Genomic DNA, 12,917 nt, shown 5'->3' on the forward strand with positions numbered 1-12,917 from the left:
ATATCTGGTCAGGAATAGAACTGAGATTTAAGGAGGTTTTATAATAATAATAATAATAGTAATATGAATGGAAATGATCAAAAACAAAACAATGGTTTCTGTACTGATGTGCCCGTCATCTGTAGAACTTGACCATTGGCCTTCTATATCCAAGTGGATTGGCATCACCTATCAATTTTGGTTCCACTTCAAAAAAAGTTGACTATTATTCCCAAAGATCTGTGGGCCACTTCCTTTACTCCTAATTGTAATTTCTTATTGGTTTATGTACTTGTCAGATGACCATTGATAATATCCTCCTGCAAAAGGGGGATGTGAGGAAAAACTTTTTTACCCAAAGGGTCGTGACGGTCTGGAGTGCACTACCTGAGAGGGTGGTAGAGGCAGGTTGCCTCACATTTAGAATTAGATTTATTTGTCATATGTACCGAGGTACAGTGAAAAGTATTGTTCTGCATACAGTCCAGGCAGATCGTTCCATACATGAAAACCATAGGACATAGGACTAATACAGAATATAAATACATTGACATAGACATCGGTTGAAGCATACGCAGTATAGCGAATATGCGTGGAAAGATCAGTTCATTCAATCAGAGTGTCATTCAGGAGTCTGGCCATCCTTTAAAAAGTACCTGGATGAGCACTTGGCATGCCATAACTTTCAAGGCTATGGACCAAGTGCTGGCAAATAGGATGAAGTAGGTAGGTCAGGAGCTTTTCAGTGCAGACTTAGTGGGCCTAAGGCTTCTTCTACACTGTATTTTCTGTGATACTGCTCAAAATGTTCAAATACACTATACTTCCTTTATAATTATATTTGTAACAGGCATCTGGATGCATTAGATTCCAAGGAAGAATCTGGTTTCCCTTAATGACAACCACTAAAAGCAGGATGAGATCACAAACCTATTTGGAAAGAAAACCATTATTCAACCACAACTGTAGTGAAGTCCATATATTATCATACTGGGGCCAATGTTTTGAAATCACATGCTCATAATTTCTCAATAAGCTCAGGGTTCCACTAAGAGTGCAATTGAATTAAAATGGTTCCACAGTGCCATTCTAAGGCCTTTATCCCCTGATTTTCTGGTGTATGGTTTCAAGGCAGCCTGCAGCTATCCAACTCTTCACTCAAGCACCTATTCATCACACACGATGCTGGAAAATAAATATTGACAGGGTATTCTACCATGGACAGTAACAGACTATTTAAATCCTGCCCTCATCCCACATGCACACATGGACACTATCCTGCAGAAATCAATGAATAAAAATCAGAGCCAGGAACTAATCCTCGTGTTCCTTGTTTTATAAGAAAAAAAAATCAAACTAGCATCCTTTAAAACCCCAAATTTTGCAACTTTTCACAGATTTTCCCTGAGCTTTGTAAAATAATGAGCACTATCCGCAACTATGAGTCATCCAATCTGCAGAGCAATTCTTCTTAAATTGTGCAATCCTGGTTGCATTGCTGCAGTCTCTCAAGGTTTTAGTACGAAATGGAACTGGCATTTCTAAACTCTCTTACTGTCTATGAGTGCAAAATTAATTAAGCAGAAGATTCATGGAGAGCATAGTTTCATAAAATAAATGATAAAATCCACAAATATTGTGCAGAAATGCAAAGAAAACCAAGTCCAGTTCTATAGTGATGGCACTGACAATGCAAAGCAGGTAATAATATTTAGGATACATCTAGTTTTAACAGCATTTCTCCATTATAATACTCTGATCTGCTGGGTATCAAAGTCAACCCTTTATTTTGGTTCCCTCGAGATCAAAATCATTGGCCCATTGCCATACATTATATTATCTTGGAAGCAATTATTCGGGTCCTGACTTGATAACTTAGTTTGAGATAAATATTTAACCACAAAATGCATGGAATGACACCCATATTCTAACAGCAAGGGACATAAGTTATCGTTTGAGCAACGTCATTATAATGGGCCTCATTAGCAATTTCATTAAAAGGACCCCATTACTAGAAATACATTTAATTTCTTACTGCCAATTTTAGAAAATTATTGCGATATGTTAACAGTTGATTTTCATTTTGTAAACTTGAAAAAGAGGCTTACCCAACTGAGAATGTGGTCAGGAGTCGAGAAGTAAATAAATGTTGAATTACATTGCTAATAATTTATATAAATCCTACCATTACAGGTGTGACTCCAGGCATCCTAACTTCAAGTTTAAAGTTCAGAGAATTTGGCGAAATGTCTGGATGCCTGTTTTTGGGACAATCGGAGGGCAATGCCCATGGGCTTTGTCGATATCTGGGGAAGAATAAAATCATTTAAAAAATATATAATTCCCTGTATTTCTGTAGAAAAACACTAATTTACGTGTAAAAGTCAAATGAACAGTTTCTAATTACAATGCACTTTCCCATCTGACACTAACTGTGAGCAATTTAGAACTTTAAGAATTATACGTGGTGCCATACTCACAAGACAATTTTGCACAGTAAATTTGCAAATAACTGTTGATCAGTTTACAATACAGAGTGCAATTTAATGCATTTATATTTGTGTTAAAAAGTGAGCTTGCGCACTAATCAATGACATTAAAAAGCAAAGATGATTCCAATTCATACCTACCTCTGTAAGAGAGACAGCGTGCTTTCATGGCACATACAGTTGTTCTGAAGGATTAGAAATACCAACAGCAATTTGTTAATGAAACCAGCCATGTCCACTCTCCTACTTATGTTCAGATCTTCGATAAAAAGCAGTGCAATCCTATCAGCTGTAAACCCAAAAATCCCTCAGCAGCATGAATTCAGAGCTGGGATATCAGCAGCACTGCAGACGTAGCATTTTTCTGTCAATCAATTGCAGAGGTGGCGCACTGTAAATTAGCCAGGCGCATGAAGCTCCTTGCTGTCTCTATTAGTGAACACTAAATTCTCAACCACTCTTCTCATTTAGACATCTCATTCAGAATCCAGTAACAAAATAAATCTTGAGCTTCCCCAGAGGTTCAGACCCCGGTTTAACATGCACTGCTTCAGACGATAATTCTGTTTCACAATTTACGATTGGCAGCACACAGGCCGGCTTCAGTCTTCATTCAGATGGAAACTGTTAAAAGAAAAACAGATAGCATATGACTAATACATTATGGCATTAAACCTCAGCAAATCCCTGCTGAGGCTCTTTATTATTTAATTTTCAAAAGCTACAGCTCAAATCTAGTGTTGCTTAACCTGAACTGATCTTTGGATTCTATTCTGACCGCTGTCATTTTGGGACAACATATTATTATCCCTTCCAAAGTACAGCCAATACAATGCCAAAAATATCAGCTAAGGATGCCGACAAAACAACACATTAATCTAAAAAGATAAACTTGCAAAGTAGAGTGTAATTTCTTGGTCAATCCCATACCAATTTGAGTTGGATTTTACTATAAACTTCAATGTTCCTTATTGACCGATGATGATCCTTGTTCAGTTTGTAGCCCTCCTGGAGTCTAATACTTACGGCATTCCAGTTACAGAATGAAAACAGATTTTATTTCCATTTTAGAAAACTTTCACTTGAACAAACAATCCCACTTAGTTTTCTCTCCTATAGTTATTTCATTGCAATTCCAAGTGATGCTACCAACTTATCAGATCAAAGCAAATTTATAAAAGAAAGAAGCTTAAAGCATTCTCTAAGCAGCACGACTTTAAAGGAATACATTCACTGCAGAGAAGCCATTACTTGAGATTTTCTGGCAATGGTTGGATAGTTAAGACTCAAGCTGGAGGCAATCCCAGTTAGCTGAACAACAGGCACTCGAGGTGAACCGTGCAGTCGACCTTGTCAAAGGCGAGAGAGAGATCAAGAGAGACAATGCGCCACAGTCACAATAAATTACATTTGTGACTTTGATTATGGCCTCTTGGTGCTGTGGCAGGGCAGAAACCTGACTGGACAGATTTTTAAAAAGGAGATGCAGGTAAAATAGATAAGAATTTTGTACATGACATTCAAAGCCTTTGGAAAAGAAAGAGAAATTGGAGTTGGAGTAGTAGTTTGAAAGTACAGAGTGGAAAAGGCAACTTTATTTTAGAAACGGTCACTTTGAAGGGGGAAGTGACAGTACCGAAGGAGGTTGAGCCATTTACAAAGTCAACTGGAATATGGACAAGAAAGAGGAGTTGGTAAATGAGGTCAAAGAAGCAGGATGTGAGTCTCATGGACAAGATTAACTTGGAGAAGGCATGGGGAAAACAGGAGTTAAATTAGAGGAAGTCACAAGGTCCATGGAGTTGGTGGAGTTGGGGGAGTAATGGTTTTTCTTGGTGCAGAAGGATAAGATAGGGAGCCTATGGAAGCAGCTGAATGCGTGGTCCAGTGGCAAAGAAATCATTATTTGATCTTTTGTTGAAGGTGAGGATAGAGGGGGCAGGGCAGAGGGCTTTAATGAAGAATGGAGAATAGAAACCGGGGGTTTCTTACAATAGAGAATAGAAACCGGGGGTTATTTTTGCTCCCCAAGGTGATTGAGGCTGGAGAGAGCACGGCCTCATGCTATATACAGTCAAGTCAGATCTAGTAATGGATTGCTAAACAAGTCAGGCTCCATTGGGCTTCAAGGAGTGATGCTGTGATCCGTTCCAGACAAACAACCAGGATGGGATAGTGTAAAAGCTTTGTCAGAGGCCATAACATCAAAGTGGAAGTGAGAGAGTGAGTGAGGAAATAGGCAAATGTAGAGGTATGCCTACTAGTGGAAGGCCAAAGCTAGGCAATTGGAAATTTAAAATCAAAGTTTTAAATCACTGCGAAAAAGTCCCCCCCCCCCCCCCCCAAAAGGACACACTCGGATGGGAGCAGCTGTGGGTGGTGAGGGATATAATGAAGTGGTCGGGACATCAATGGTCCTGTCAATAGGGTAGCACCAATTTCTCGAGAAGCTACGTAACAGTGGGTAACAAATTACTAGTGGATATTGACAGAGAGTGGGAATGACAGTTACTATGAAGGCGCACAGATTTTACGCCATGACATCTAACTGGACAAAATCAACTGGTTGAATAACAATAGCAACAGAACATGGAATATTGTGAATTTGCCGAAAGTCTATTAGGAATCAGATGACGTATCTTTTCACTAGGATTTTGGAATTTATTTTATAAACCCTAGAGTTTGAATATTTTTATTTAAACACCAAGAGTTCTAAAATAGAAAAAATTTACAATCCAAATTTACAATTACAGGGCCTCACGGTAGCATGGTGGTTAGCATCAATGCTTCACAGCTCCAGGGTCCCAGGTTCGATTCCCGGCTGGGTCACTGTCTGTGTGGAGTCTGCACGTCCTCCCTGTGTGTGCGTGGGTTTCCTCCGGGTGCTCCGGTTTCCTCCCACAGTCCAAAGATGTGCGGGTTAGGTGGATTGGCCATGCTAAATTTCCCGTAGTGTAAGGTTAATGGGGGGATTGTTGGGTTACGGGTTACGTGGGTTTAAGTAGGGTGATCATTGCTCGGCACAACATCGAGGGCCGAAGGGCCTGTTCTGTGCTGTACTGTTCTAAGTCTAAGTCATAGTTAATGGCCCAATGTCAATAGACACACAGAAACATATCCAAGCAGAAAAAAGGAAGTTATTCATGCACAAGGCATTATTAATACATGATGCACATGGAATGAGAGAACAAGGAAAATCTCAACAGTGGAACTCACAAGAAGTAGAAACTATTCATTTTAATGGGAGAATAACACAAATATGTCAAAGTGTTGAAGACATAGGATCCCATTTTAGAATGGAATCCAAAAACATCAGTTTATAGAGATTACTAACATAGAAACACAGCTTATGGTAAAATAAAACTTATGGAATTTCCACAAGGCATCTGGTCATGTAGAATGCAGTCCAGAATACTTAAGGAATTGAGAGATAAAAATAGATTAAGCCTTTCTGAAAAAGATATCCATAAACTTTGAGAAGCAACTTGAGGGTTGAAGAACAACAAATCTTGCCCCAAAAGGAGAAAGAAAAATTGAAATCATAGACGAATTAGCCTGTCAAACAATTTGAGAATATTAATAAGGATGCTGTAAGTCATTATTCATCTAGATTACAGGCATGCAGACAATTTGTAGCATGGATTTAGAAACAATACATCACGCCTAATTATGCTGTCGGAATTAATCAAGGTGGTACCTAAATTACTGAAAAAGACTACTTAGTGCATGTAGTTTACATGAATTCTAAGGTGATATTTGGTATATATGAGACTTTTAAAGAACAGGTTTATTATGAAACTAATGGTACGTTAGCTAGACCAAAAGCAGGTTGGCTGCAAAAGGTGCCATCAACAGAAAAAATCTATACAGGGGAACACAGGTTAGTCGAATTTGTTCTCAATCTCCTTCTGTTCACACATTTATAAATAGTTTGAAGGAAAGACGACTGACTCAACATGTCAAAGTTATTATATATTAACACATTATATGCTATACATATTTGTACACAACTATATACAAAACATAATATACATCAAATACTAATACATTATATTGAAAGTTAATTAAATTGGTCATGATTACTATTCTAACTGAATGACTAATATAAGGGACATGAAATGAATAGCAAGACGATTTTGAGAGGTAAATGCATAATCATGGGTTAAATTGATAACTGTTAGGATTAGGCTTGTGAAACCTGTTTTATGTATATTTACCAAGCAGGATATCACTGAGTTGTTCCAGCAGTATCAGAGCACAAAACGTCTGCAGGAAAAGACTTCAAAATAAGCAATATTTGAGAGAGATATTACCTAGTTGACAATAATGTTCTGCCCATGACAGAAAGGCAGAGGAAGCTAAAAGCACTGGACTGTTGAACGGTAGGGTGCGTGCCTATAACAACAATTTCTCAAATGTCACTTCTTAATATCAGGTATTCTTTGAACATCTGAGTTAGGATTTACCTCAACCAATCACATAACATCAGTTTTGCCAAAATGTCTGCACTTAAAACGTTATTTCACCTTTTCTCTCCAGTGGTGCTGCGTCATCTGATTAGTGTTTTCAACATTTTCTATTTTTATTACACAACAGGTTGCTCACCAATAGAAAATTCTGGAAATGCACATCAGGTCGGTATAATGTGAAACAATGGTATATCTTTCCCTTTAGATGCGATCTACTTGCTGCACACTTCCAGCACCTTTTGATTTCAGTTTTCCTGCACTTTCCCATTCCTTGTCTTTATTAAATATCACCCATTTTTTCACATGTAGAAATAAATACCTTGAACTTCAGATTAATTTTACAATCAGTTTTTTATATGTTGGATCTCAGCTAAAATTAATCATAGAATTTACAGTGCAGAAGGAGGCCATTCGGCCCATTGAGTCTGCACCGGCCCTTGGAAAGAGCACCCTACCCAAGGTCAACACCTCCACCCTATCCCAATAACCCAGTAACCCCACCCAACACTAAGGGCAATTTTGGACACTAAGGGCAATTTATCATGGCCAATCCACCTAACCTGCACATCTTTGGACTGTGGGAGGAAACCGGAGCACCCGGAGGAAACCACGCACACACGGGGAGGATGTGCAGACTCCACACAGACAGTGACACAAGCCGGAATCGAACCTGGGACCCTGGAGCTGTGAAGCCATTGTGCTATCCACAATGCTACCGTGCTGCCCTCATGAAGCATTCGTAAACACACAACTATATTTTCAGATGCATTATTACCTGACCAAAGAAAATTGGAAGAGTGGATATAAGATACCAGAGTTAAATGTATGGGTGGGTGTCAACTCAGATGGTTAGACAGCTGGTTCGTGATGCGGATCAACACCAACAACGCTCTTTCAATTTGATTACTGGCTGAGGTTATTCATGAAATCTTCTCAATTGCCTCTCGCCTGAGGTGTGGTGACCCTCAGGTTAAATCACCACCAGTCAGCTTTCTCTAAGGGGAGAGCAGGATACAGTCCTCGGGGACTATGGAGACTTTCACTTTCAATGCAGGAGGCACAGTGGCAAGATGGTTTGCACTGCTGCCTCACGCTCCAGGGACTTGGGTTCCATTCCAGCTTTGGATGACTGTGTGGAGTTTGCATGTGCTCGCAGTGTCTGTGCGGGTTTCCTACGGGTGCTCCAGTTTCCTCCCAGTCTAAAGATGTGCAGGTTAGATGGATTAGCCATGCAAAATTGCTTCTTAGTGTCCAGGAATGTGTAGGTTAGGTAGAGTTACAGGGATAGGGTGGGGGAGTGGGCCTAGGTAGAGTGGTCTTTTAGAGGGCTAGTGCAGAGTCAGTGGGGCGAATGGCCTCCTCAGAACATAAGAACTAGGAGCAGGAGTAGGCCATCTGGCCCCTCGAGCCTGCTCCCCCATTTAATGAGATCATGGCTGATCTTTTGTGGACTCAGCTCCAGTTTCCAGCCCGAACAGCATAACCCTTAATCCCTTTATTCTTCAAAGAACTATCTAACTTTACCTTCAAAACATTTAATGAAGGAGCCTCAACTGCTTCACTGGGCAAGGAATTCCATAGATTCACAACCCTTTGGGTAAAGAAGTTCCTACTAAACTCAGTCCTAAATCTACTTCCCCTTATTTTGAGGCTATGCCCCCTAGTTCTGCTTTCACACACCAGTGGAAATTCGAGAACCCTTCTATCCTCCCCTCATCTCAAACTTCACCTTTTCAAGCGTCAAATATTCCAGAAGGCCCCCCCCCCACCCCCCCACGCTGAGGCACAGGGCGGAGAAGCTGACCTCCACCCCCAACAGGACTCACCTTTGGCCAATCACTGAGGCGAAGGCTAAAACATCTGCCCCACACCCACCTGCAGCCTGAGCTGGTCCGACCCCCCAAAAATGGCTTTTAGGGGTCCTGGCTCCAAACTCACATGTACTACCCCCGAGATTACCTTAAAAACCTCCCTCCAATACACCTCCAGCTTTGGGCAGGACCAAAACATGTGACCATGGTTTAGAGCTCACATACGTCCTCCACCCTCTCACAGAGTCGGCTCACCATCATCCTCGTGAGGTGTGCCCTAGGTGAGGGGCTGGTTTAGCTGAGTGGGCTAGACAGCTGGTTTGTGATGCAGAACAAGGCCAGCAGCGCGGGTTCAATTCCTGTACCAGCTGAGAATTCTGAATTCTCCCTGTGTACAATCATAGCTGATGTTGGGCTTCAACTTCACCTTTCCTGCCCAATCTCCATGTCCCTTGATTCTCTGGCAAACTAAATCTGCCTATCCTAGTACACGGAAGCACAATACAAAAGCTTTTACAGTGCTACTGTTAATCCCCTTTTCCCAGAAACCAGGATGAGAAAAGAAAAAACATTATCCCTATAGTGTCACTTTTTTTGTTTACGCACTTGGAAAGGCTATGCAGAACATACCTCAGAAGAGAGGAAACCAAGTAAAAATATCTTCACGTATCACATTCAAACTCTGTACCCATGAGATCTTTTTGAGGATTTCATGCAATTCTGGATCTTGTATTTTAAAGGGCCTACAGCCAGCATTCACAAATTTTTGTAAATTTATTTCTGCCTTTATTGAACCTTTAGTGAATCTTACTTTATAGACATAGATTTAAACCTAGTTGATAGCTCTTTAATTAATTAATCAATAGCTGGGATCGTGCTGTGCTCAGTCTTCTGGTCCTATCCTCATCGGCTGGGACACCCCGGTACTGGGATCGTGCTGTGTTCAGGCTTGATGTTCCATTTGTTGTGTTACATTTCTTGCGTTATGGGGGTGACTGGCTTGTTAAGTGAGCTTTCTGTGGGAAAGGGTGAATAAGTAGTAGACTCGCCAAATTTAAGGGCATTTAAGTGGTCACTGGAATAGTGTAGGTCAGATAGGCTTCAGATGGTTTCATGGGTCGGCGCAACATTGAGGGCCGAAGGGCCCGTACTGCGCTGTAATGTTCTATGTTCTATGTAATCAGTTATTAACTGTTCATATTATTAAATGTTCTTGTGTTCCAAAACCTTCTTTTCCATGTTGGCGATTCACAGCTGGTTTTTGGTCAACATATTTTTTCCCCTTTTCAGGACAGATGAATAGATTAAAAGTTGCCTTTTATTTGTTGATGTTGTTTTTCATACTGCATTCAACAACCTTTCAATAACCAGTCAGTGCAAAATGGTCAACTATGGCGTGGACTCAGGTGTCAAGAGTTCGATTGATGGACATACAACCTGATTGATGGCAGATGGGAGATACCATCAAAAGATAGGCAAACAACTTGAATTTTGCAAAGTCTGCAAAGGCTTGCATTGCCTGTGGGGGGAATTGATAAGGACTTGTGTTTTTCCAGACTCATTATTTTGAGGAAGTCTGAATAATCCAGGCGTCTCGGTAGCACATGGGCGGCATGGTAGCACAGAGGTTAGCATAGTTGCTTCACAGCGCCAGGGTCCCAGGTTCGATTTCCGCTTGGGTCACGTCTGTGCGGAGTCTGCATGATCACCCTGTGCCTGAGTGGGCTTCCTTTGGATGCTCCAGTTTCCTCCCACAGGTCCCAAAAGACGTGCTATTAGGTGGACATTCTGAAATCTCCCTCCATGTACCCTAACAGGTGCCGGAATGTGGCGACTAGGGGCTTTTCATAACTTCATTGCAGTGTTAATATAAGCCTACTTGTGACAATAAAGATTATTATTATTATTATTGTTAAATGCTCGAAAAGCTGGAATGGAGCCAAAAAGTTAGCTTAAAAGGACATTGCTTCCAGGATTCGGGGTTGCAGCAGGAGTGGATTAATCAACCACTGAAGACCATAGAGAAAGGGTCATCAGAGTGACTGGCCGAAGGGTTTGCTAATGTATTTACCAAGAGGGTGTTTTACCAATTTACCATTTTCGTGGAACAGACAGAGTTGTAGTTTTCTATTTTGGGGAGCTGTCGAGGATTATCGTTTGTGCTTTGAAAGCGAATCTTTTCTTCTGATATATAAGGTGGTTTCTCCTTTAAATAAAATTAACTGTCTTTGTACTTTATTATATTGTCAATTACAAGTATTCTAATTGTAATTATCAGTATTCAATAAAATATTTTAACTCATTACTTGGCATTATCACTCATTCCTGTTCCATCCGGAACTCTGAGCCTTTCAAGCCCTTACAAAATTCACCAACAGAAATAGAAGAAACAGCTGACTTGAAGTCCCAGTTGGCAGGTCCATACTGATCCACAGCCCTGACTATGCTCACATACCAGCGCCTAACACCAACAGTAACATTAACCAAATCACAGTATATCCTTTCAAACTCAAGCCAAATTTACAGGAGGCTCCTCAAATTGTTAATTTAATATTAACTGTGTTTCATTGTAAGCAGGCAAATAACCGCATTTTACTGATTTACCCCAAAACAGAATAAATATAAACTGACAAATGTTGATTGTTAGGTTAGGAGGTGCTTGCTTGTAAACTGTAACTGTGCATCTAAACGCTTATAAAAATATGTAAAGACTGGTGATAGTTAGATTCTTCATCGACTGGACCATAAAATTATGAACTAAGAGAACTTGGTATTAACTCAAAACACTTTAATAATAATCTTTATTAGTGTCACAAGTAGGCTTACATTCACACTGCAATAAAGTTACTGTGAAAATCCCCCAGTCACCACACTCAGGCGCCTGTTCGGGTACACTGAGGGAGAGTTCAGAATGTCCAATTCACCTAACAAGCATGTCTTTGTGGGAGGAAACAGAAGCTCAGACTGCACCAAAGATCCTGGTGTAATATGTAATATGATATGCAACTCAGAAGCCAAGAATCTAAATGGGTCCAGGAGTAAAGGGATCTCGAAGTACAAATACACAATTTACAGTCAGCAGCGACATAGTAATTTAAAACTACAAACCAGGGACTAAAGTTTATTTCTAAAGGGGCAGAATTGTAAAGTACATGAGTTATGCTAAACTGGCCTTGAACCTTGATTAGACCATACTTGAAGCACTATGCACACTCCTAGTCACCATATTATAAAAAAAATGTAGAGCCACTGAGAAGGTGCAAAAAAGATTTAGAGATGATACTAGAACTTTGTGAAAGGATGAACAGGCTGTTTTCTCCTGAAAAACGAAAGCTCAGGGTAACCTAATATTATTAAAATTATGAAAGGTTTTGACATAGAAGAACACACAGGGGAGAATGTGTTTCTGCTTATAGGGACAACGCCCCATATTAGACATAACCAAAAAATCAAATTGGGAGTTTGCAGGGGTGGAGGAAGGGAAATGATGCATAGTGGTAATATCACTGTACTAGCAATCTAAAAGGTAATGTTCTTTCGCTGTCCCTGGAGTCGAAGATGGCTTGCTTCCACACTAAAGGGGAGTTTTCAGGTGAGGAGTCCAATGCATGACTCCAGTCTCTGTCACAGGTGGAATTTAATTTCAGTTAATAACTCTAGAATTGAAATGTAGTCCATTAATGGTCACTATGAAAACATCATCTATTGTTCTAAAAACCCACTCAGCAGCCAATTTGATTCAGTCCACATTATATCAAGAAATGGCTAACGACAATGGACACTGCCAAGGTTATGAGCCGTGACAACATTCTGGCAATAATACTGAAAACCTGGGCTCCATATCTAGCTAGGCAGTTAGCCAAGCTGTTCCAATACAGTTACAATACCCGCATTTACCCAGCAATGTGGAAAACTACCCGGATATGTACACCAACACAAAGAAAGATGGTTGTGGTTGTAGGTGGTCACTCATCTCAGTCTCAGGGTATCACTGCAGGAAGTCCTCTGGTTGGTATCCGAGGTCCTCGATCTGTGGCTGCTTCATCAATGGCCTTCCCTCCATCATAAAGATCAGAAGTGGGAAAATTTGCTGATGACTCCTCAGATACTGAAGCAGTTGTTGTCCATATGCAGTAAGACCTGGGCAATGTTTAGCCTTGGGCTGATAA

The 12,917-nt window shown here is 40.5% G+C and overlaps 1 protein-coding gene across 6 annotated transcripts in view; it reads right to left on the reverse strand.

Annotated features, from left to right (window-relative positions):
• The window catches only part of pam (peptidylglycine alpha-amidating monooxygenase), a 351,236-nt gene that overhangs the window by 202,025 nt on the left and 136,294 nt on the right, over positions 1–12,917 (reverse strand). For all 6 annotated transcript variants that reach the window (XM_038805182.1, XM_038805179.1, XM_038805184.1 and 3 more), the window contains 2 exons: positions 2,610–3,092; positions 2,165–2,285 (listed from right to left, as the gene is read on the reverse strand). In XM_038805182.1, the coding sequence (XP_038661110.1) occupies positions 2,165–2,285; positions 2,610–2,701 (213 nt within the window). In that variant the 5' untranslated portion in view covers positions 2,702–3,092. The remainder of the gene's footprint in view (positions 1–2,164; positions 2,286–2,609; positions 3,093–12,917) is intronic.

This window comes from Scyliorhinus canicula, chromosome 8, assembly GCF_902713615.1.
Source record: "Scyliorhinus canicula chromosome 8, sScyCan1.1, whole genome shotgun sequence".
NCBI lineage: Eukaryota > Metazoa > Chordata > Chondrichthyes > Carcharhiniformes > Scyliorhinidae > Scyliorhinus > Scyliorhinus canicula.